This window comes from Crassostrea angulata, unplaced genomic scaffold, assembly GCF_025612915.1.
Source record: "Crassostrea angulata isolate pt1a10 unplaced genomic scaffold, ASM2561291v2 HiC_scaffold_56, whole genome shotgun sequence".
In the NCBI taxonomy this organism is placed as follows: Eukaryota; Metazoa; Mollusca; class Bivalvia; order Ostreida; family Ostreidae; genus Magallana; species Magallana angulata.
In genome coordinates, this window is record NW_026441611.1 from 71,080 (window position 1) to 96,028 (window position 24,949).

At 34.9% G+C, this 24,949-nt stretch overlaps 1 protein-coding gene and 1 pseudogene across 1 annotated transcript; one reads left to right on the forward strand and one right to left on the reverse strand.

The window, feature by feature from the left end:
- Positions 1-1,209: 1,209 nt before the first annotated feature.
- Positions 1,210-2,224, reverse strand: LOC128168815 (uncharacterized; annotated as a pseudogene).
- Positions 2,225-14,866: 12,642 nt separating this feature from the next.
- Positions 14,867-16,267, forward strand: LOC128168816 (uncharacterized). Its single transcript, XM_052834981.1, has one exon. The coding sequence runs from the start codon at positions 14,867-14,869 to the stop codon at positions 16,265-16,267; it is 1,401 nt and encodes a 466-aa protein (XP_052690941.1).
- Positions 16,268-24,949: the final 8,682 nt, after the last annotated feature.

Sequence of the window (24,949 nt, forward strand, 5' to 3'; positions counted from 1 at the left end):
CATTCGGTTTTAAGATTTAATTATTCATTTTGAGTACTAAATTAATTGATAAAATCGTTTAATTCTTAAATTTCGTTTCATTTAACTTGCATTCCTATATTTTAAAGGTATGGGATAGGATAGGATAGGATAGGATAGGATAGGATAGAGCTTATTTGCAGGATAGGATGCAGGATACAGGATATAGGATAGGATAGGATAGTTTTGTCCACTTTCACGATAGCAGCACTGTACCAACTTATGAAAATATTTCCTAAGAACGTTTAGAGTAGTGGATAACTAAATTTACAGAAAAAGAGATTCAATAACATGTGTTAATTTTGACCTGCATGCTCACTGTGACATGAAATACATTGTTATTGCCTGTAGATAACCCATTTCTATGTTAAGAATCCTAAAGTTTATAAACTAAGTCATATTTGGAATGCATCCAGATGTAAAATGTACATGTATAAACTGAAACAATTGCTGTAACAATGCAAAACAAGCCCCTAAATGTCTATTTATAAAAAGATGTGAACATCCATGTACACTCGTATTGTCAACCTTAGGTGCCACCTTAGATAGTCACCTCCAAAGAAATGCTAATTAAGTGAACATGAAGTATGTCAGCCCTTTTAAAAGCTAGCGGTAAACAATTGTTCTAACTGAAAACATTGTTTACACGTACATTTCTTGCCAAAAAAAATAAAATAAAAACAAGTGAACACACATACCTCTTGATGTTAAATACCTTGTAACACCCCGTAACACATCTTACAACTTATAACCCCAAATACTTTTTCGAATATGTGGGTGCCACCTCAGGTAGTCACCCCTTAATATTAAAATTAAACCTGGAACATGATTTAAAACATGAAAAGTATAATTATCAATATGATAAATCATAAACTCTAAATACTTAGGGTCTCATGCCCTATATTGAAACATCCACTACTTCAATACAATGTACCTCTTCCCACATTACTCTAATAAAACAAAAGGAAATTGCAAGATTTCAACATCACGAAAATACAGAGCCACCAACACTGGATACTGCCTCGATCAGTTATTCATTATCACTAGACCCTATATGACAGATATCCTTAATGTGTTCATCTTGTAAAACCTAGCCAGTAATAATGTATACCGCCTCAGCCAGTTATCCATTATTACTGGACCCTAAATAACAAATAACAGATATCCCAGAACATTATTGTGATATAGAAACTACAATGTTGGAATCAAGGACACTCTGATGTATCTCTGAAATGACGTGCCATCTTCCCATAACTCTTATTTGTGAATCTGAAAAGCCCTGTAGGTGAGCCTGCAGAGTTGCCGCTCCTATTCTGAAGCTGTTTGCTTTGAATTTATGACTGTCCAACTTTGAGAACTTCAGAGCCGATTTCAGCACCTTGCAGAATTCTGAACGGGATATAGGCCTTCCTGATCCATAGCAAAACAGAGGTCCATCCTCCATACCTCTCACATTGAGATAATTATTCATGATTTGCACGGGACAAAATCTGCGGATTGCCTGAGGTTTGATAAACGGATGCACAGGATTTTTCCCCAGATTGTACTTGAAGTTGGTCATTGTTATAATCATTCAATTGGCTTTGGCTGTTGTCTTGAAGGATACATTTCTCAAAAGCATCAAGTTTGGGTTAGAATAGGAGCAAACTCTGATTTCTCCTACTCAGGGGAAAGCATAAAATGCTATTATAAACATAGCCATAAACAAACATCTTTGGTAACTAGAATTGGCTACATGAGGCACTGCTACTAAAAGGTTTCTCCAGAATATCCGGGTAATAGGCTTCTTCACATCTGGAGAGCTGGCAAGACGCTTTGCTCCGCTTAACATTTTCTTTATCAAGAAATGATTTGAAAGGTCTGGAATATTAGCCTAGACATTTTAAAATAATATGTCAGCACTGCCAAGTATGTTGTTATCGAGCTTCGTGCTTTGCCGATACTTAATAGCTGGGAAACGAAACTAATAATGTGTTCGAGGGAAACATCCTTAATACTGTATGCATTGTAATAACTATGCATGAATGTCTGAAAACAATTTAGGGCCTGCTTGTAGACAATCTTTGTATTAGGGGCTAAAGCTGCCTCAATCAAGGTAACAGCTGTGTTTTGGATAGCTGCAAAAGGTGACTTGGTATGGCTGTTGGTTCGTTCTCTGTCCAACGACACCTCCAGAAATCTGTTAACCTGTTACGGTGACAGTAAATCAGGTAGAGTATTGAATAAACCTGGAATGTGGTCTGCAGAAAACAATATATTGTACTTCATAAGTGCCAACACTAATCTTCTAACCAAAATCATGATTTTCGAATCCTTTGATGTCTGTGCATATACTATGGTGACCACTGCAGCATTATCAGAATGGAAAATCACGCATGAATTCTGCAAAACGTGGCCTCATACTTCAACACCTACAACAATTGGAAATAATTCTTTCAGAGTAATATTTTAATTTTTCATACTCTCTGGTCAAGATCCATAGAACCATTTTCTTCCAAACACAGCTCCAAAACCTCAAGATCCAGCAGCGTCAGTATATAAATGTAACTGTTCTGATGTCTTCCAAATGTGTTTAAACAATATGGACTTCCTGTTGAAATAATTGATGAATAATGACCAAGCCGCTAAATCTTGCCTATTCTCTTTAGTAAGATCCTTGTGATGATGTGGCTTCGCAATAATTTAGTAAGGTCTATAAGTCGTCTTAAAAAAGTGCGCCCTGGTATAATCACAAGACGTGCAAAATTAGGAAGTCCTATTAAGGACTGAAGTTCTCTTAGGCCAACTTTGCGTTTGTATTTCACTGCATCTTTTGCTTTTTGTAGCTTAAAGGGGCATGGTCACGATTTTGATCAAATTTTATTTTTTTTTATTATTTACAATGCTTTAGGAATGCATTTCTAATGATCAAATAAAGTTTGGGTGCCAGTCGATCAGTTTTAAGTAAGGTACAGGGCTCACAATTCTTCGTCATGTAAACAAGACTCGTGCCTTGTTTTTGTTTACATAGGTCCAATATACCAGTAAGAAATCTTTTTCAAGATGATGTGTCTATCTTTTTATTCATTTTAAGCATAAATAAACAGTTACTAACGATTAACATATTAATTTGAGGTCTAAAAATGGAATTTTCACTTCAACATTCAAAATGTAAACAAAAGCTTTGTTTACATAGCGAAGAATTGTAAGCTCTGTATCTTGCTTATAACTCAAAAAGTGACAATCAAATTTTGGTTGCCTATCAAAAATGCCTTACTGAAGCATTGTAAACATTTATATCGAAAAAAATAATTTTTGACCAAAATCGTGACCAACCTTTTACCAATTTGTCCTTAGGAAGCCTAATCTCAATCGCCACAGCGTTAAGCTCAATACCCAAGAACACTAACTTTGTATTTGGCCGAATTTTTTCCTCAGCATTTATCAGAGTAAAAGCAACCATCCCACTGAAAGCCCAGTAATTCATGATCCTCTCCTCAAACAGGTACAATGCGAAAAGCTGATTCAATGTCAGTGTTGGCAATCAGGCAAACCTTACCCAATGAAACAATAATATTCATAGCATCATCAAGAGTAGCTTAATGGACTTTTGTAAAAACGTCTGGAATAAAATCATTAATATAACTGTTTTCCAGAAAAGATAAATGTTGTATGAGCCTAAATTGACCCTCTTCTTTTTTTAGAACAATACCAATAGGGGAGAGTACTATATATGGTTTGGGCAAAAATGGCCCCCTAAGATGTACATTGTCATTTTACTGTAATTCTTTGTTTTATTTGTACAAATATACATGTGAAGTTTTTTCATAATTTTCATTTTTATTTTAGTGCCCTACAATTCAAAAATATGGCATCATAAAGTTTACCTTTCCCCGCCATTTTCTCATTTTTAGCATAGAAAGGCTTGTTTTGAGGCAGTTGTTCATTGAAAACATTGAGCGACTGCTAAAACAAACAAAATATTGTGACTAAAGTTCGTTCTTATTTAATGAGTCGCTCTATATTTCCCATTCGAAAAGAGACAAGAAAAAATGTCAATTTTTGATTGACCTTGATTGAATTATAAAAATAGCGTCACTTCTGACGTCATATACTGCCAATGAGTGCATATAAATCAAATAAATAGGTGAAAAACATATTTCATGTCAACTCTTTTATAAAATAACACAACAAATTAATGTACCTGAATCATATTAAAAATAGCGAATTTTGGGGGCCAAATTTGACGAATATCGTATATAGTTCTTTGGAGATTATCAAAAGGGAGTGTAACAAAAGGTCCCACAATTCTGTGAGCCTCAAGCTCTTTTGGTAGCTTTTTGTTGACAATAACAGGGTTCTGCAAAGCCGACAAAAGATTTTTAAATGACCTGAATTGTCCTTGTCCCTCATAATGCAATTCAAACCCGTAAGTAAAACCTGCCACCAGATAATCTGCCATAGCAGTATCATAGCCCTTTAAAAAATACTTCAAAAATGTGGGTCTTACTGGGGTAACAGTTTTATTGTTGTTCTGTTGTTCCCAAAGAGGAATTGACACTTTGATTCTTAACGGCTGCTTGGGTTCTGCATTTTATGTTTAAAATAGGGTGGTTTTTCTTACATTCTGTACAAATGTGCTGAATTTAAGCGCTAAAGCTTACAACCCATTGTAAGACCAGCAAATTCATCTTGGTAATTGGTTTGTAAAAGCTGATCTTTGTCCAGGCTTGTAATAGAACGAATGGACTGCTTGTTTTCTTGTCTGCCTCTCTGGGCCTGCAGCATGAACTCTACATTAATTTTACCCCATGGCGTACCCTTAATCTGTCTATCTATTCTTGTTTGCTTTTCATGCTTGCCATGACACATTTCCCGCTGCAGCCATGTCACGTACTGTCCCTGCATGTTTAATGAGATTTCACAGGATGAAGCTGTACCATTCAGTCATCTGAATGTTAACCGAATGGTCTGGAATTGTGACTGAATGGCATAGCAATGCCATTCAGCCACATTTCAGTAACCTTTCAGTCACATTTCAGTTGACTGAATGGCAGAGGTTCATCTAGTGTTTGGTGTTGCATTTCGAAATTTTGCAGCATATATGGCAACCAAGCGCAAGAAAGCTGTCGTCCATTGGTTTAAGTTGTTCAATTGTGGTAAAAAAAAAATCAAACTGTCTACCAATTCCATGTCCTATGCTACAGAAAATCATTTAAATTGTTAGCCATAGATTCAAAAGATGTAGTAGTACCACTTTCAGTTTGTAATTGTGAACATGATGACGAAATTCGTTTCGATGTTAGAAACTGTTTTATACGCGATCACATGTCTTTTAGAGGATTGGTACGCTGATCGATTGCCTCTTCCACAAGGTCCCGTTTCGCTTCTCTGATCTTGAGGATAACACAATTTCTTTTGGCTTTGAAAGATTTGGATCGTAATGTTCTTTCGTGTAAATATTCGCGATTGCGAAGAGATATGGCCATTACAATGAATAAGATGTGTCCTTGGCTGTTGTTGATCCGATCCGAGCCATTTTTTTATAAACTTGGCCTTTCGTGATGGGGGGGGGGGGTTAGAGTTGGATTTTCATGCTTTATCAAAGCTTGTGAAACAGTCAAATAGATTTTATCATGGTACTCGAATCCAATATGAAGATACATCTGGCCGTTCTGGACAGTGTATATTTTTTATATAAACTACCATTCGTTTCTCTCAATGGGCTGTATTACATGTCGATTATCTTTCTTAAAACAGTATAATAATTAGACAACAAATAATGTTGGTTTTAATATATACATGTACATATGATAAAAGCAGAACATTTAATATCAATATAATCAATATATCATCAATATAAAAGCTTCTTTAGAGTGATCAGTTGCCGATTTATTTTTTTTATTCAATAACTACAGTTACTGTAATATCAAGTCAAGATTGTTTTATTGTTTTTTTTTAAACAAAAATGAAATACTACAATAACAAATTGCCACCCGTCTCAAAAATCCACACCGCGAAATTGAAATTCAAAGCCGAGCAAACAGGTATATCTTTAAAAGTATATGTGCAAGCTTTTTTTTTACATATCAATTCAATATTTGTCGTTTAATGAACATTGAAAAACTGTGTTTGCTCCAACCCTCTTTTCCAGAAATCTGACCTGGATTTACCCCAATTACAATAATAATAACTTGTACTATAAAAAAAATGAATAAATACAACATTGTAAGTTACAGGAGAAAAATAATCAATATCAAGGCAAGTGATAGATAATGCAACTTATTACCGGAAACATTAACTTTATATACTGGAGAAAAGCGCTAAATATGTTACTTTTCGGATTTTATAAACAATATACAAGAAAGTTTATGATTCGAAATTATGAAAGAAAAGTGAGACAGTAACAGTGGAAATTAAACAATCAAGCATTTTTTTTGGAAATCAGCGTATTTCGTATAATCATATATATGTTGTTCGTTTATTGCATTAATGTTCAGGGAATATGAAGCTTTATTCCCCCAGAAAAAACAACTTTCCCTCGGACGATGCCCTGGGGAAATATAATTTTCTTTGGAGAAATAAATCTTCATAATTCCCTCACTATCATCCAATATATACATATTGCTAAATTGTGGTCTGAAACAGAGATGCTTATACAGGGTATACATGTATATACTAGTGGCAAAGCGTGGCATATTACTGATAAGACGTGCAATAATAATAAAACGCTGCAAGATAACATGAGACATGGTGAGCAACAGTCTCATGGTCGCACAATCCGTGCATTAATAACTGCGATTCATCTTATGACTTTTAAAAATCATGCATCACCCTTGCGAGTACACAAAACGTTGTAAAACGTTCGTACTAATGTTTGTGCGGTGCACTGCGATGATTTGGATCGCATTCGGTCGCGTGTGAAAAATGTGCATGTCCACTATTTTGAGGAGACATAATGTGAGCACTAAAATGCATGCAAAGACTGCGAGAGCTCGTGGCAACGTATAAGAGAGCTCGTGCAACGTATAAGAGAGCTCGTGCGAATCTAAAAAATTCCGGTCGCAAAGTGTTGTAAATTGTGAAAGGGGCTTTAATGATGCATAGTTTTATAGGTTGGAACACCGATTTTATTTATAAATTAATGCCTTTTTTCAAAATGATGGGGTACAATTCCCTTGATAATGATTTTCAAAAATGTGTTCAAATCATAAACAAATATAATTTTTGGAAAAAATGAAGAAAAAAAAAACAAACAAACAAAAAACCAAAAAAAAGTAAAAAATCAAACGGCCACTTCACTTCATTATTATTTGTACTTACATGTATAACACACAAAATAATTAAATAAAGGGGTATAACTGAAAAAAACAAGAGGCCCATGGGCCATATCGCTCACCTAAACCGCAGTTCCTTGTAACATTACATTTCGTAGCAAATGCTTTTTCTATTTTAAACATTGAACCCCTTTATGGGGACCCAGTATTGATCTGAGGTTTATGATTTGCTTGAACAACATAAATAGTAACATAGGAATGAAAATGTGTAGCACTGCGGTGGGACCGCACGCGCACAGCCTGAAAAACTGAACGTAGAAGAGTTCCACTTCAAAAGGAATAACTCTAAGACGGTACATAACATCAAGAAAGATAACTCTTGGTTCATCTACATTAGAGTTTACACAAGTTGATGATCCTTGCATAGTAATCTCACAAACTGTAGCATTATAGTTCTCGAGAAAAACTTTTTAAAAACATTTTCAATATATCTTTCTATGTTAAACTTTGAACCCCTCTTGGGGCCACAGTATTAGTCCATTGCTAAAGCTTAAATTATTTGGAATCTACATTTTTAAGGATGCTTGCATAGTAATCTCACCAGCTGAAGCATTATCGTTCCATAGAAAAAGATTTTCAACATTTTCCCTCTATATTTCTATGCTAAACTTTGAACACCTCTTGGGGCCCCAGTATTAGATTGAGGTCACGGCTTTTATAATTTCGAATCTACACTATTTTAGAATGCTTACGTAGTTATCTGACAAATTGATGCATTGTAGTTCTCGAAAAGAAGATTTTTAAACATTATCCATATATACTTCTACATTTAACTTTAAACCCATCTTGGTTCCCCAGTATTAGTCCAGGGGTCACTATTTTAAAACTGTCGAACCTTTATTATCCAAGGTTGTATGCATGATAGTAATCTCACAAATTGAAGCATTGTAGTTCTCGAGAAGAAGATTTTTTAACATGTTACCTTTATATTTCTATAATAAACTTTGACCCCTCTTGGGGCCCCAGTATTGGCCCGGGGGTCACAAATTTACCAATTAGGAATCTACATAAGCAAAGGATGCATGCATAAAAATTCCACACACTATAACATTGTAGTTCTTGAGACGAAAATTGTTTAACTTTACCTTTATGTTTTTTTAAAATGTTTAAATTTTGAAACCCTCTTGGTGCCCATAAATTGTCCGGGAGTTACGATTTTTACAAATTAGAATCTACATTATTTAACGATGTACATGTATGCGTAGTAATATCCCAAACAGTTGCATTATAGTTCTTGAGAAGAAGATTCTAAAACATTTTCTTATATATGTTAAAATCTAAACCCCTCTTGGGGCCCCACTTTTTGTTCGGGGGTCACGATTTTTACAATTTAGAATCTTCACTATATATACAACCTTTTTTGTAAATATTGGTGCAGTATTTCTTTAAAAGAAAATGTTTAAACATTTTTCATATGTAGTTCTATGTTAAACCTTGAACCCCGCCTGGGGCTGCAGTCTTGGTCTGAGGGTCACGATTTCTACCATTAAGAATCTTCATTATACATATCAAAGGCCGGAACGCCCACAAAGGCCTCGAGCTGGCATTTTCTTTAAAATAGGTATGTATTGCCAAGCAACATACAAATACACACAAAACATGGGTTCATCAACAAGATTTCACAATAGCCCTCGCCATGCACCGTCCTCGACCAGGGATCCTGCGAGATAGAGATCTTTGCACGCGCTGTCTGAGTTAGGTCGTACGTACAATAAGTCCATTAATACCACAATGTACAACTATATCTTTATTTTAACATTAACAATTTTCACAATACCATGTGATTGTATACTCAGTATATTTCCTAATAAAATATGTAGTGATGCATTTGTAATACAATGAATCATAACTCATCATGGTTACAAATCGAAGAAATTTCAAAGTTCAAAAATAAATTATCTTTTTTCTGCTTTAAACACTCTCTGAGCAAATTTTACGGGTTCATCCTTTGTATACGAGGGAAACACATTAACAGTGTTTCACTAATTATAATAAAACATACTTTTTTAAAAATTTAATTCCCGTGTGAAACAAGATTATCTATAGTATGGTTGTTTATAAATAAATCCACACCACGTGCGTTGATCTGCCGTTTCTATAATGCTCAACCAAACTAGCTGCAATATTGCAACAAAATCACAAGATAAATTTATCGCTTATATTTATTTTGGAGACCGTGCCCGATAACAAATCAATTTACATATTAATTTTTATTTTTATCGGTCACGGTATCCAAATTAAATAAAGGCGATAAACTAAAATAATATTTAGTGAATTTTTACACCTTATCGTATCCATCCGTCATTTCTTGATTAAACAACCTTATATACTTATGCAATGACTTGTCAATAATCAGGGAGACACAGTTGGGTTTTTTGGTGCATAATTTAGTTGAATAAATGGAACAAAAGTCATAAAAACATTTTTCCAATGTATTTCTATGTTAAACTTTGAACCCCGCCTGGGGGCCCAGTTTTGGTCCGGGGGTCACGATTTTTACAAATTTAGAATCTTCACAATATATGCAAGCTTATGTGTAAAAATTGGCATTTCTGGTGCAGTGGTTCTTGAGAAGAAGATTTTTAAAACATTTTCCTATGTATTTCTATGTTAAACTTTGATCCCCGCCGGGGGCCCCAGTTTTGGTCCGGGGATAACGATTTTTACAATTTAAAATCTTCACTACATATACAAGCTTTGTGTAAAAATTGGCATTTCTGGTGCAGTGGTTTATGAGAAGAAGATTTTTAAAGACATTCACCATATACTCACTCTTCGCAATTATCTCCATTTTGAAAAGGGCTGTGCCCTTTATTTTAACAATTTATAATCCCCTTTCCATAGGGATGCTTTGTACCAAATTTGGTTAATTTTGGCACAGTGGTTTTTGAGAACAATTCGAAAATGTGAAAAGTTTACAGACGGACGGACGGACGGACGGACAACGGATGATCAGAAAAGCGCACTTGAACGTTCGGTTCAGGTGAGCTAAAAACCATCAGATCAAAACTTTCCTCAAATATGCACATCTTTAACAACCACAAAATTATTAAATTCAAATAAGTCGAAATACCCTTAAAATAATAATGGAACCAAAATTTTCTGGTATTAACTAATATACTCATTAACACATTGTTTCCTTAATACCTAAAAAGTTTGAACATTTCTGTGCATCAGTTTACACCCCCCCCCCCTTTTTTTTGTGTTATGCCTGGAAAAAAAAAACACCAGTCAATGCATTTATTTTAATTTCTTTCAAATATATACTCTAAATCTCTGATACACATCTTCATTACATATTATAAATATTTCAGTGGTCTTTATAAGGTTCATGGTCAAGGAATTTTGGAGCAATAATAAGGAGTCTTTTAGAAGTAAGACATAATAAAGTACCAGCCAGGAAAGTACTTTTGGGCTAAGGTCATGGTCATCCCAGTGGCACGTATGGTCACTCTAGCCTTGTGCCTCCTTTGCTAATTTCTGAGAGAATCGCTGTATCCTCCGTCCAGGTCACACTTGATTGCCCGCAGAGGACTTGATTCCAACACAAACGGAATCGCAACATGTTGTGTTGGTTCATTTTTGTCTGTCACCTCTGGTGATATGGTCTCCTTGATTAGGAATTTTCTTGTCTTCCTTCAGTTCTTTTTCTTGCAGATTGCATCATTTTTCAGCTGAGTGCATCTACCCTTTAATTTCTGAATAGGTCAAATCTTTATTTATTACATTCTGTGACATTTTTAAATCATTATATTTCTACATAGATTCATTAAATATTTTGGCAACTCATGCTGGATATAATTTTAAGAATGGGAGGCCTGCTTTGGCCTAAGGAGGCTGTATGGTCAACAAATTAACATCAGATCTGCTTGCAGTATTAAAATGTGATAATTGACAAACGAACATTCAGAGGAGAAAAGATCCAAATACATTTTATTTAGCATTCAAATTTGAACATATTCCTATTATCATTACATTTATATTATACAAAGCCCTTCATTGAAAGGAGGTAAATATCTCCTAATAATGGCCACAACCATATAGCCCTCTTAAAGGACAACTACTATATACAACAGAAACTACCGTCACTTGTTGATCATACACATTTACAATCAATGCATCGGAATGCAACTCAACCCAAGACAATGAGGGTTTTTTTAGATGTTGAAGTTTCAAAAAATTGATAATGATAACTATCATTTCTAAACAAGTCACTATAAAAATTTAGTACCTGTATTTATGGCCAATAAAGAATTCTGATAGTCTTAATGAAATCTGTCAAAGTAAATCTTACATTTCTGATGCGCTTTGCCTGTTTACTCTTTCGTCTGTGGGTTCTTTTTTTCCTTTTTCGCGTCTTCTTTCTTCATCATGCATGTTTCTCCATACTCGACGTAATGCCTCTGCAAAATTAATTAAAAAATCAATATACTCTAAAGACAATGTTAATATTATACCCGCAATTAAATTGTCAGTTCAGTTCAATATGACAAAATTATACCTTATAGATTACTATATGAATATCTGAATTGCATTCGAATAGCTGTCCTCAATATTTAAGATCGACTTGTGGTATTTAGTTTCAGCTCAATAAAAAATTGATCTCTACAGTCATATAAATAAAAAGAAATTTAACTAAAGCGCTATTTGAAATATTAGTTTACTTTACCTTCAATGGTACCTGATTCCCAGTCATAGTTGGTATAGCTCCTTCTAACTTCTCGCACAATTGTCCGTATATCATTGTTTTTGAACCTGAAATAAAAATAAATAAATGTAAAGCTACTTTGAAGATTTAGTGTCATAAATGAGTATCAATGTAACCGGATGGGAGAAATAATGGCGGATAAGATCGGATTTGGAATCAGTGCCCTCTGATTCTCTAGTCAGGTGGTTTACCAACTGAACTTTCAAGCCCCGGTTTTCAAACTGGTCTGATCTTGATAGAATAAACACATAATATGAAGATACTAGAAACACAATTTTAATTGGGTAGTTTTAAAAACATCCTAGTTAAGATCAGACGCGATTTATCTTCCATTTTCTAAACAAAAAATTCCTACAATAGCAATGTGAAGATTTACACTTTGTAATTCTATATAAATATAATTCATGTACAATGTAATATTTGTGATTTTTCTTTCAATATACGTAATCATCATAATTTCAATGAAAAATACGTACTTTGTATGGCTTAATTCATAAGCATTATTTTATTTGTATTTGCAAGCTATTGTATAGAACATCCAAAGTACTCTAAGTCCCAATCTTGTTTTGTAATGTCTCGAATACTTAGATATCTCGAAGTTTTTAAACAGTTCTGTCTAATTTGGAAGTTTGACTGTTTATGTAACAAGTCTTTACAACATGTACAATATATTTTTAAATTGGTTATTTCGTTTGTACCTCGTCCAAAAACGTCACTATACTTATATTTAATATTGTGTTCTGCACCCTTATTGGTTTCTATATTGCGGAAACAATTAGAAATCTTAGACTAATTTTTTTTTGGACTAAAACCTAACGAATACTTGCTGAATCTTAATAAAGGTCCCCGCGTTATGGGAACTATACCTGAAGCTTTAACTTCAAGTTTCAGCAATGTTTTCATATAATTTCAGTTTTGCTAAAAAATTTCGCCTCAGTCTTTAAAAAAAGGGACTTATTTAATCAACCGTCCCTAATTTATTGCAAAGAATGTCGTCAGCACTCTATGTTAATTGAATTTCAAATATGTTTTCTATTGTTTAATTCTTTTAAAGTAAAAAGCATGTCCATTGCATGCATTATTTTTTTTAACATCAGTGAATTCTATTCCTGAATTTAACAATTATAATCTACAATGATCTAGTTCAGTCAGGGATTGTTGACAACTTCTTTAGAACATTCTTACTAATTAATTATCTATATAGAAGATATTACCAAACACAAATAATTTTGTAATTAGATTCTTTTATTCATTGTTTGGCGTTTTTGGCCGTGGAAACTAAAGCAACATGAGTCGCCAAGCAGGACAGTCCCAACAACAAAGCAGCAAGTACAATCAACATGAGCAGTATAAATATCTTTTAATATTTCGGGTTGACCGCAAACAGCTTTAGTTTGAACATTGGAATGTTTATAATATATTTCAATATCAGCAGCAATTGTATTTTAAACATTTGAATGTTTATAGTTAAAATGCAATATGGTAGCAGTCGCATAAATCAATAGCATTTGATTGTTCCAGATTAACTGCGAACAATATATTAGTTAATTATTTCCACAAATTTGTCACATCAGCAAATGGACGGACTCTCATGTTCTTTTCACAAACTGGTTACATCAGTTGAATGGTCGAACTCGAACGCCATTTACACAAACTTGTCACCAAAGTTGAAGGAAAGGCGCGTGTTAAGCTTCAAGTTCCACACTTTGATTACTGCACAGTCAATTTGTTTGCCACGACAAATATACTTCATGCAGCACCAAGACATCAGCATTTACAAATCTGAAAAATACATTGGAAAAACCAAAAGCAGTATCTTTTTTTACCAAATGGGAAGGGTGGGTTAGGTAAAACTTTAAGTTAAAAAGATTTTTTTTTAAATTGAACGAGCTAAACGTTTTGCTACTTTTCAGTCCTGGTTGATTTTGAAAAGGATTTGTAAACCGAGCCCGATTGGATATCGAGCCCGAGCAAAAAGAATACAGCAATTTCCTCATAAGATAAAGGCATCTATATAACATGCATATAGATGCTATTATAATAGATGCTTGAAAAGTAAACACAACACAGCCCAACTTCTAACTTCAATATATCAACACTTAAAACAAACTACACTCAACATATATAAGTGTAGGATTTGAAATATAAAAAGGCACTAAAAATTCAACGACACGACCATTAACGTAAACATTGTCAAATTTTCGGGACGACCCCTCGATCCATTTTTAGGACAAAAAAAATACAAGAGAGAGAGGAGAAAAAAACATCTACAAAACTAAATAAATTAAAATCTGAATAATATTTGTTAGATAATGTATTTAGAGCCACCCTGTATATTGTGCACAAGTAGTGCTTACGTCATTAGTTGTTGAGTTTTGAATAAACACATAAAACCTAACATGGTGTCAGAAGCTGGCGTATTCGAAGCCACAATTTCCACAAACAGAAGCCAAGACAACACCAATCGAGTGATAATTTCGTAGAAAGAGATTCATATCTACCTCAGGCTAAAGTGGTAACGTTGCCTATTTACCCAACGACACTGAAATTTTGCTTTAAAATTTGTCACGCTAGTGAGCACGTTTTCTACGGCGGCCATTTGCAATCAGATTTGAACTTATTTGTTAATCAGAAAAGTATGAGTGTTTAACAACATTTTATGTTAGTGTGCATCAGCAATACAATATCAACTGCATTATAGTGTATTGACAGCAGTATTTGCATTTGTATACCGAACGGTCGATTCTGGGAAAAAACTACGGTGTGCAGTTGGTGACATTTCAAAATGTCTGTAGTGCGAAGTGAATAACCGATTCCTTTACCTATGAATGTGAACGGAGACCTCAAAGAGAACTGGAAATTCTTTAAATCACAATGGATGAATTATGAAATAGCCACAGGCCTGGACAAGAAACATGATGCAATCAGGATAGCAACATTATTAACAGTCATTGGCAAAGATTGTTATCATATTTATGAGAACTTAAATCTCACGGAAGAAGAGAGACAGGATATAGCAGCAGTTATAGAAGCACCTCAAAAACACTTTACACCAAAGACAAATGTTATCTATGAAAGATATATCTTCAATACAAGTGATCAACTGCCCAATGAAACACTAAATGACTACATCTGCAGGCTGAGAGAACTCGCGAAGTCGTGCGAATTTCGAAACATGACTGATGATATGATACGTGATCGTCTAGTGTTAGGGACCAAAGACACAGCATCAAGAGGCAGAATGTTAAGAGAAGCCGACTTAACACTGGAAAAAGCTATAACAATGTGTTTTACAAGCGATAGAACTTCATCACAGCTGCAGAAGTTAAAATACAATACCAGTCATACAGCCAATTCAGAACAAGCAGAAGTGAAATACGTCAGTTCAAAAGGAGACAAAGCCTATAAACCCAGAGGAAAACATCCATTCAAAGGTCAAGGAAAGAAACAGCAGAAGACTGTACAGCCAAAGAACAGTGCAATGGTTATTAAGTGCAAGTACAGTGGAGGCACACATCCACGAGACAGAAACAAATGCCCAGCTTTCGGACATACATGCTGGAAATGTAAGAAGAAGAATCACTTTCCAAAAGTTTGTAAACAGACTACTGAGAACAGTATCCAAGATGAAGACACAAGTGACTCGGACTCTGATTCTCTATATGCTGTGAATTCTTCGTCTGGAAAACAGTGGTTCGTAAAAATCCACATGAGTGCTAGTGGAAACAGTTCTTATGTTACCTGTCAATTGGATAGTGGGTCTACCTGCAACGTAATAAACTTTAGGCAGTACGCTCAAATCATGCAAACAGGCGGCCCCCCACTGAAACCTACCGAGAAGACACTAAAGCTCTACGGAGGGAAATCGAAACTCATTCCTCTTGGCATTGCAACTTTGAAATGCCGGGTGATCCAGTCTGGAAAAACAAAAAAACTTGACTTTTATGTAGTCGAGATGGACCAGACACCTATCCTCTCAGCAGAAGCTTGTAAAAAACTTGGATTACTGACTGTCAATGTAGTTCACAAGCTGACAACTACGTCATCACAATTTAAGCCAATGTCCAAGGAAGAAATGCTTGATGAGTTCAAGGATGTATTTGAAGGACTCGGTGAGTTTGAAGGCGAGTACCACATTGAACTTGACCCAACAGTGAAGCCAGTACAGAGACAGCCAAGAAGGGTACCACAAGCTCTTAAGGGAAAAATTAAGGAAAAAATTTAATCTCTAGTCAAAAGAGGTGTTCTCAAGAAAGTGTCATCACCCACAGATTGGATTAGTAACATGGTTGCTGTCAAAAAGCCTGGTAAACTGAGACTGTGCATCGACCCCAAAGACTTAAACTCTGCTATTAAAAGACCACATTACCAAATGCCAACTGTAGATGATATTCTACCTAAGATATCAAAGGCCAAAGTGTTCACTGTGATGGATGCAAAAGAAGGTTTCTGGCACGTGAAGCTGGACAAGGAATCCAGTCTACTCACCACATTCTGGACTCCATTTGGAAGATACCGCTGGACACGTTTACCATTTGGACTCTCATCAGCACCAGGGGAGTTCCAACGAAAGCAGCATGAAGTATTAGAGGGCCTTCAACATACAGAAGTCATTATGGATGATATCTTGGTCTATGGATCTGGTGAGACTATGGACGATGCAATTAGAGATCATGATTTTCACCTACAAGCGCTTCTTCAAAGAACACGTGAAGTAGGTCTGAAACTCAACAAGGAGAAGTTAAAGCTGCGACGCACTTCTGTCAAGTATATGGGTCAGATACTTACCTCTGTAGGAATGTGCCCTGATCCAGATAAGGTGAAGCTGTTGTCGAGATGCCACGACCCAAGAATGTTAAAGATGTTCAGAGACTTATTGGACTTGTGACTTACCTATCCAAATACTTACCACACTTATCTGAAACTTGTGAAACTCTACGCAGACTTACCGTTAAAGATACCTTATGTCACTGGGAGTCACAACAAGAAAATGCATTTAAAGCAATTAAGCAGCAGTCAGCACTGAACCAGTGTTAAAGTACTATGACGTGAATGAGGAAGTGACTATTCAATGTGATGCATCTGAAGTTGGTTTAGGTGCAACTCTAATGCAGCAAGGGCAACCAGTTGCGTATGCGTCCAGAGCGTTATCTCAGACAGAACAACGCTATGCCCAAATTGAGAAAGAATGTTTGGCAATAGTGTTTGCATGTGAGCATTTCGATCAATACATCTATGGCAGAGACCTTGTGACAGTCCAGTCTGATCATAAGCCCTTGGAGACAATTTTCAAGAAATCCTTGTTAGCAGCTCCAAAACGCCTTCAAAGGATGCTATTTCGTCTCCAGAAGTCTCCAGAAGTACAATCTACGAGTAACATACACCAAGGGAAGCGAACTTTACATAGCAGACACTCTGTCAAGAGCCTTTGGGACGGATACCGAATACATTTCCAACGCATTTTCGCAAGAATTCTCACAGATTAATCAAAGTGAATGGATTCCAAAGATCAGCCATTCAAGATTTCAGCAGATCAGAGAGATGACTAACAGTGATCCAGTACTACAAACACTGAAGACTGTCATACTTACCGGCTTGAATGACCGTCAAGATGTCCCAGTAGCAGTCAGAGACTATTGGAACATACGTGATGAGTTAACGGCTCAGGATGGATTGATCTATAAGAGCAACAGAGTCGTGATACCAAAAGTTCTTCGCCCTGAGATGCTCAGTAGAATTCATTCAAGTCACCTTGGAACTGAAGCATGTTTAAGGAAGGCAAGAGATGCAGTTTTTTGGCCTAATATGTCAGCTGAGCTACGCGACTTCATATCGAAGTGCAACACTTGCAACAAAATGCAGAACCAACAATCAAAGCAGCCTCTTATCACACATGATTTACCAAAAATACCATGGACAAAGTTAGGTGTTGATATCTTCACTTACCAAAACCAAGACTATCTAGTTAGAATCAGCTGTGAAAATTGCAAAGAAATTAGTGAAGAAGTGTATTTCTAGCAAGACTGATATCTGGAAAGCAATTCTAGATTGGCGAAACACTCCTACAAAGGAAATGAATTGTAGTCCCGCCCAAAGACCTATGTCTAGGAGGACAAGACATTCCTTACCAACAGCCGCTGCTCTTCTTGAACCAACTATCAGCACAAATACCCATGAAAAGATCATGCGTAAGAGACAACTTTCAAAACAGCAGTATGACAAACATACTAAGGACCTTCCAGAACAGATTGGACAAAACGTTCGAATGAAGAAACACCCGAATGATAAATACTTGCAGTTTGGAACATGTACCCAGTCTCTCGGGAACAGGTTATACCTCATTGACTTAAATGGAAAGTTATACCGTAGAAACAGAAGAGAGATGCGCCTAACCAAGGAGGCTCATGATGCAGAACAGATCCTTTACCCTACAAGCCGGAGGATGATCCACTCATGATTACAAATGAACGTCCCCATAACGAGAGTGTGAAGCAGCCTATTGCTCCAGAACTACAAACCGCATTGGGATCTTCTAGAGAGACTATCACATCTCCCGCAAGTGACAATAATTGTGCAGTTAATGCTTCAACTAAATTGCGTGGCAGCTCAAGAAATGCCAGATTACCATCAAAGTTCAAGGACTTTATTATGACCTAAGATACATACAAAAGTGCAGTATGAACTTTTAATTGAAATGTGCGGTTTTTTTCTTTCGTTTTAAAGAAAGGGGGATGTTAGATAATGTATTTAGTGCCACCCTGTATATTGTGCACAAGTAGTGCTTACGTCATTAGTTGTTGAGTTTTGAATAAACACATAAAACCTAAGAATATTAATAAACTGGATTTAAACTTAGCAAATACATCTTTGTAATAAAGATCAAAAAACCTAGATATAAAACTGAAATCAGACGCAGCGAACGGTCTGTGTAGAATACAGGGGCCGTCTGTTTTTATTTCTTGGTGTACGTCATTTTCATACGTCATTTGAAGCTATTTTCAAACTAGCAGAGGACTTTTAAAGGATATAACGGCAAAGCATGTCTTTAAAACGTCTGAAAAAAGGACATCAGCTGATTGCACGGAACAGCACGTCGTCATACAAGTAGAATCGTGTCGACGGTGGTAAAACACCGATAGACAAAAATAGTTCAAATAATCTTATCTTACTTATTCACAAAAGGCTCAAGCATTTGGTGGAGTATGCGATTGTACCCTCTAACAAAACGTTGAATGTGGCATATGGGTATTGTCCAACTATGCATTTTCCATAGGCGGTAATGTTAACGTTAGTGTTAATATTTTCGTTCAGCATCAATGGACCTCTTGAATGAAAGCTCATCAAATTTTCTCTCACCTGTTAAAACTTGAAGGTGTGACATCAGATTCGTTTACCGGCAAATGCGTCTGTATTGAAAAACTCTGAAAATGAAAGTAAAAGTAGAAAATTTCACAGTTTTGGAAAGGGTGTAGCCTACATAATTCAATTTCATGTTTTCCTTCAATGATAATTCAATTTTAACACTTGCTTTTAAAATTACAAATTCTCTTTTCTGACATGCGTCAAGCATTCTGATTTAAAATGTTCCTATAAATGCATATACACTATGCACGTATAGTAACTGTTTTGCTAAATTGCACTACTTTGTTGTCTTACCAATTCTACGTCGTTATAGAAACGTCGTTATAACCCAACGTCAGACTAGCTCGTATTGGAAATGTATATATAATGATAAGTCCAGAACAAATATGTATATTGCCTTGATTTTTATACATACACATTATTATACTCTATATCAATATATTTTAATAATTTGAAACATATAATTGCGGCGTTACTTTAAATAAAATTACATGTGTCCACGAACTTTTTGAACAACCCTCGTATGTAATAGGATAATATAATATGATAATATTGCATCATATGATACAAACATATTTCATATGATACACTATGCATTTATTTCATATGACACACTTTTTTGTCTCATTAAGCAATGTTGTAATGTATCGAATTGTATGATACAATGTCCTATTGTATCGTTTCTAAGCATGTAGTATTATATGATACACTTTTAATTGTATTGCATGTTATATTGATTTGATGTCATATCATATCGTTTGATACAATATCATTTTGATCATATAATAGATATTCTTGCCATGTCAAATAGCTTTATATGATTGAAAATTATATTGAATCATATTTTACAATATTATACAAATACCGTGCCATATGGTAGCATTTTGTTTTCACGTCATCGATTTCTGGATAAATGAAATCAGTATACCTTGTAACCTGAAACTAATTTCAATGTTCTTATATTCTGTTTGTTATATTATGTCTATTTTAGTGCATTATAATTTAAAGTACCTACGATGTAAATTCTTCAAGTCAAACATTTCATATATTCATGAATATATTTTTCTATCCCGAACCCGTACTTAATTTTAACTTACTTTAAAACATAAACGAATATATGAACGGTAAATAGTTGCTTATGAAAGTGTCCTCGATGCTTTGGTTGTTATGCGATTATTCTCCAGAAGGCTTCCTTTCAAAGTATATCATTTTAATTAACTGAATCAATTATATAACAAAACATGTTAATTTTTCAAACGCATTTTTAATGTCGCATATTATTCCTCTATGAAGAAAGTAAATACTTTCATCAGTTTACACATGGGCATGCCTTTATTTAATTTACTCATTGTCTCGTGTTTTTTACTTAACACTTAATGTGCTATAACATTACGTTAATAGAATTGAATTTCTGCAATTCAAAAACACTTGTTTTCAAAATTTTACATACGTTATGTGCAGTCCGTACGTTGACCTGGTATATGAACACAAGTTAATATTAAATCGAAAATTATTTACTTGTTTTCAATAATTTTTTTATCTAATTGAAGGTAAGACTAAAGATAAAGAACGGATTGACATGGAAGATGAAGTTGAACTTGGTACATGTAAGTTATAGAGTATACGCCATTCATGTATTGCAATAAAATCAAAATAGCAAATTAAAATCAAACGGTAAATAGTCAGAGTTATCTTTAAAGCGAAAATCCTTTTTATTTAAAAAAAAAACGTCAGATGACAAAGCTCACGTTTTTCGTTTGAAGCGGATGAATTGCTTTTAAACAATATGGCACAATACGAAACTTGCGTTGAAAATGAATTTATCCTTTAAAGTACATGTATTTGTAGTCAAGTCATTTTAAAGTTGTTAAAAAAATGCAATGCTTCATTTCAACAATCCCATTGTTAGGTAATGTTCCGACCAAAGATCACGAAAGGATTGCACTGAAAAATGCAGATGGAATTGGTAATTGATAGAGCAAACGAGTTATTTTTTGCGGAATCAAAATATCACAACTCTATAAAGACGGACACTCTCGAGATAATTAATTCATATGATGAGTCTATTGAGCTGGTTAATTTCTTTTAATCAAACAGCTATATTGCTATTTAATGATGGTTAATTGTCTAAGCAATAACATAAACTGCCATAACAATGCAAATATTTCATACTAATTGACTGCCACATATGAAAGCTACCTAAGCGTGATGGCGTGTTGTTTGACAGCGCAATGGAATGTTGTGCAAAGAATTAAAAGCGTGACGATGTGTTGTGTGATGCAGCATGATATTGAACTATCTGAAGATTTATTTGCGCGACCGGATGTTGAGTGACAACGAGACGACGAGTTGTGTGAAGTTGTATTAAAGAGACGAGGTGTTGTCTGAAGTTGTGTAAGTGCGACAACGTATTATGCAAATCAGTGTTAACGTAACGGTGTGTTGTGTGACAGCGTTATATATATACGTTATATAAAGAATTGCTAATGCGATATTGAGCTCTGTGAAACTGCATTAGCACGAATTCGATTTGTTCTTAATTACAATAGCGCAAGTTGTGTAAAGTTGCTATTACGCGACAGCTGGTATACTGCGATGTGTTAGAAGTCGTTTTTCTTGCATCTTAGCGTGCTGTGCAATATAGACAGCATGCATGGCTATCGTGAGTAATACCACAAATATTGGCAAATCGTCTTGCTGGTGACTTTGTCTTCAACACTAACTCGAGAAAACAAAGTCAAGTTATTACATTTATTAATTTCGAAGAACATTGTGATTGTTTTAATCCTATGTGTTGACTCTCCTTAAAGAGAAAACTTTTTCCGCAATACCCAGACGCATTTTAATGAATATCATTTTGCTGAACGTCATTTTATCAGTATTCATTATATAACAGTCATAATTTAAGTATTTTTCAACAGTATAAAAACAGTACACAATTTTCATGAACCATAAGCTTACCAACCGCTTCAAAATGTCATGGATTTACACACAACATCATAACTCAAAATGCTTGCATCTCAGCATACAAATGACAGAAGTAACAAACATTAACATATTCTGCATTTTGATAATATATTAATTGAATGTCTTTGCGAATTGTTAAAGGCTGCAATTAACGTTTCAACGTTCCATTACAACCTTATTAATTCACAGGATTATTCAATCCAAATCGTCGGAAGCAGTTACTGGTTTTTTTTTACAAAATATATTTTTAAAACACTTAAAAAGTTATACCTGTAAAAGTATCATCTTTTTCTCTATTCAAGATTTTCCAAAACACTAACATAAGATTTCCATAAAAACTAGGATACATCGCTGCTGCTACATTCATTCCCATGAAACAGTCAATCACAAGTTGCATTACAAAGTTATTAAGTGAAGCCATTGATACTAAATATCATGTACAGATTTTATAAGTGAGAGATATAAGAAAGAAAAGGGAAATTTATTATAATCTATTAATTTATTATTGTCCACTTAAAATCTAAAATGCTGTATTGTTTAATCAATAAACTCTAAATTATAAACAGACAGATTACAAGCTTCCTAAAAGTTTACTACATGTAGCTGCAACACAAAATTAGTCTCAGATTTTTACGCCCACTCAAAGGGATAAAATTGGTTTAATTAAGTGTTTGCTTTTAATAACATGGAACTATTATCCGATGACTGTAGCTCATTCATACCGACCAGTTATGTAACCATTATGTTTCTGTGAAATATAAAACACCATGGTAAAAACGATGGTTGAAAGGCAAAATACGTCCTCATGCACTGCAACATGCTTATTTCTAATCTTTTTTAACATAGGAAGTCAGACATTTGCAAGCAATTTGCAAACATGCTTCCAAGTATTGCTTAAATAAATGCCAAGAAATTTCTCTTTTTTGTACAAATTTAGACAAGCAAGTGGACACAGCATTTCTACACAATTTTACAACATGCTTGCCATCCCCCTTATAAGCTAACTGACAAACAAATTAGCTGTATTAGGTCACCTGATGTGTGTTATCATATTTTAGATGATGAACATTATCCAAAGTCGTTAGTCTTGATTCACAAAGACCCTTGGGCAAAGCCACTATTTGACATTTAAAAAAAAGAATACGTTTGCGTATCTGGGAGAAAATTGAATGTAGTTAGGCATACAAAAAAACCTCTACATATATTGTAAATTTTATGTAAAATTCTAAGATTGTAAAATGTCAAATTTAATTTTGAAAAACTATTTTTAGCTCACCGAGACGGAGTCGGGGAGCTTATGCTATACCCCGGCTTCGGCGTTTGGACCTGGTTTTTGTTGAAGGTCCTGAATCTAAGTTATTACTTGTCGTATCTTCACCAAACCTGCATGGATGATGCAACTGAACCTGAAATACTTGGATACTGAATCTGGCCCATGAGTTTTAGATATTGGAGGAGGTTAAGGTTTTTGGAAAAGGTTAATTTTTTTTCGAGCAGGTGCTCTTTGATAGCCATTTCTATGTTACTTCTGGTCCTAATTTCACAAAAATTGCATGGATGTTGCGTCTTATAATACATAAGCACCAGACTGGCTTGAATTCTGAATCTGAGTCATAGGTTTCAGATGCTGGATGAGGTAAAGTTTTTTGAGTCGGTGTAGTTTTTACAACAGATGCATGTTGATATACAAATCTTAGTTATCATTAAATTTAAATAGATGATGCATCTAGTGATTCTAATGCACTCGATTGGCGTGGTTGCTGAATCTGAGCCATAGGTTTTGGATGCTGAATGAGGTTAAAGTTTTTGGAGGTGGATTAAGTTTTTGGTTCAGGTGCCCTCTGATGATTATATCTTAAATATTACTGATCCCTAATTCACTAGACTTGCATTGATTGTGCGTGTTATGATACTTATGCACTTAACAGGCTTGAATGCAGAATCTAAGCCATGAATTTCAGATCCTGGATGAGGTCAATGTTTTTCTAACAGGTGCCCTTTGATAGCCATATCTACATGTAAGTTACTACTGGTCCTACTTTCAAAAATTCCATGGATGGTGCGTCGTATCATACTGATGTTAATTTTTTGGGGTGCAGATTCCCTCTAATGAATATATAAATTAGTTATTACTGGTCCTAACTTCATGGATTGTGTGTCTTATAATAGTTATGCACTTGACTGACTGTTCTTTGATATACATTTCTTTGTTATAATTGGTTCAATCTCTATCAAACTTGAATAGATGATGCATCGAATGATTCTGATGCACTTGACTGGCGTGGATGCTGAATTTGTACTATGTTTTGGATGATGGAGCAGATTTAATTTTTTGATGCAGTCATATGTTTAATAGATACTAGTAATATTTCAAACTTGCATGGTTGATTCAACTATAATATAAATTAATCGTGAGTAGTTTCAGATACAGAAGTAGTGGAGTGCGGGGATATAGCTCACGGTTTGAATTTCGCGCGGAATGACGTCATCAAACTTTAGACCAATCAGAAGGCAGATTTAAAAATAAACTCGGGTAGAAGAGCGACATTCAATTTGGACCAATCACAAAGCAGAATTT

Bases quoted from the DNA above. Each gene is read 5' to 3' on its own strand.
- LOC128168816 (XM_052834981.1), top strand. From the start codon at position 14,867: ATGAATGTGAACGGAGACCTCAAAGAGAACTGGAAATTCTTTAAATCA.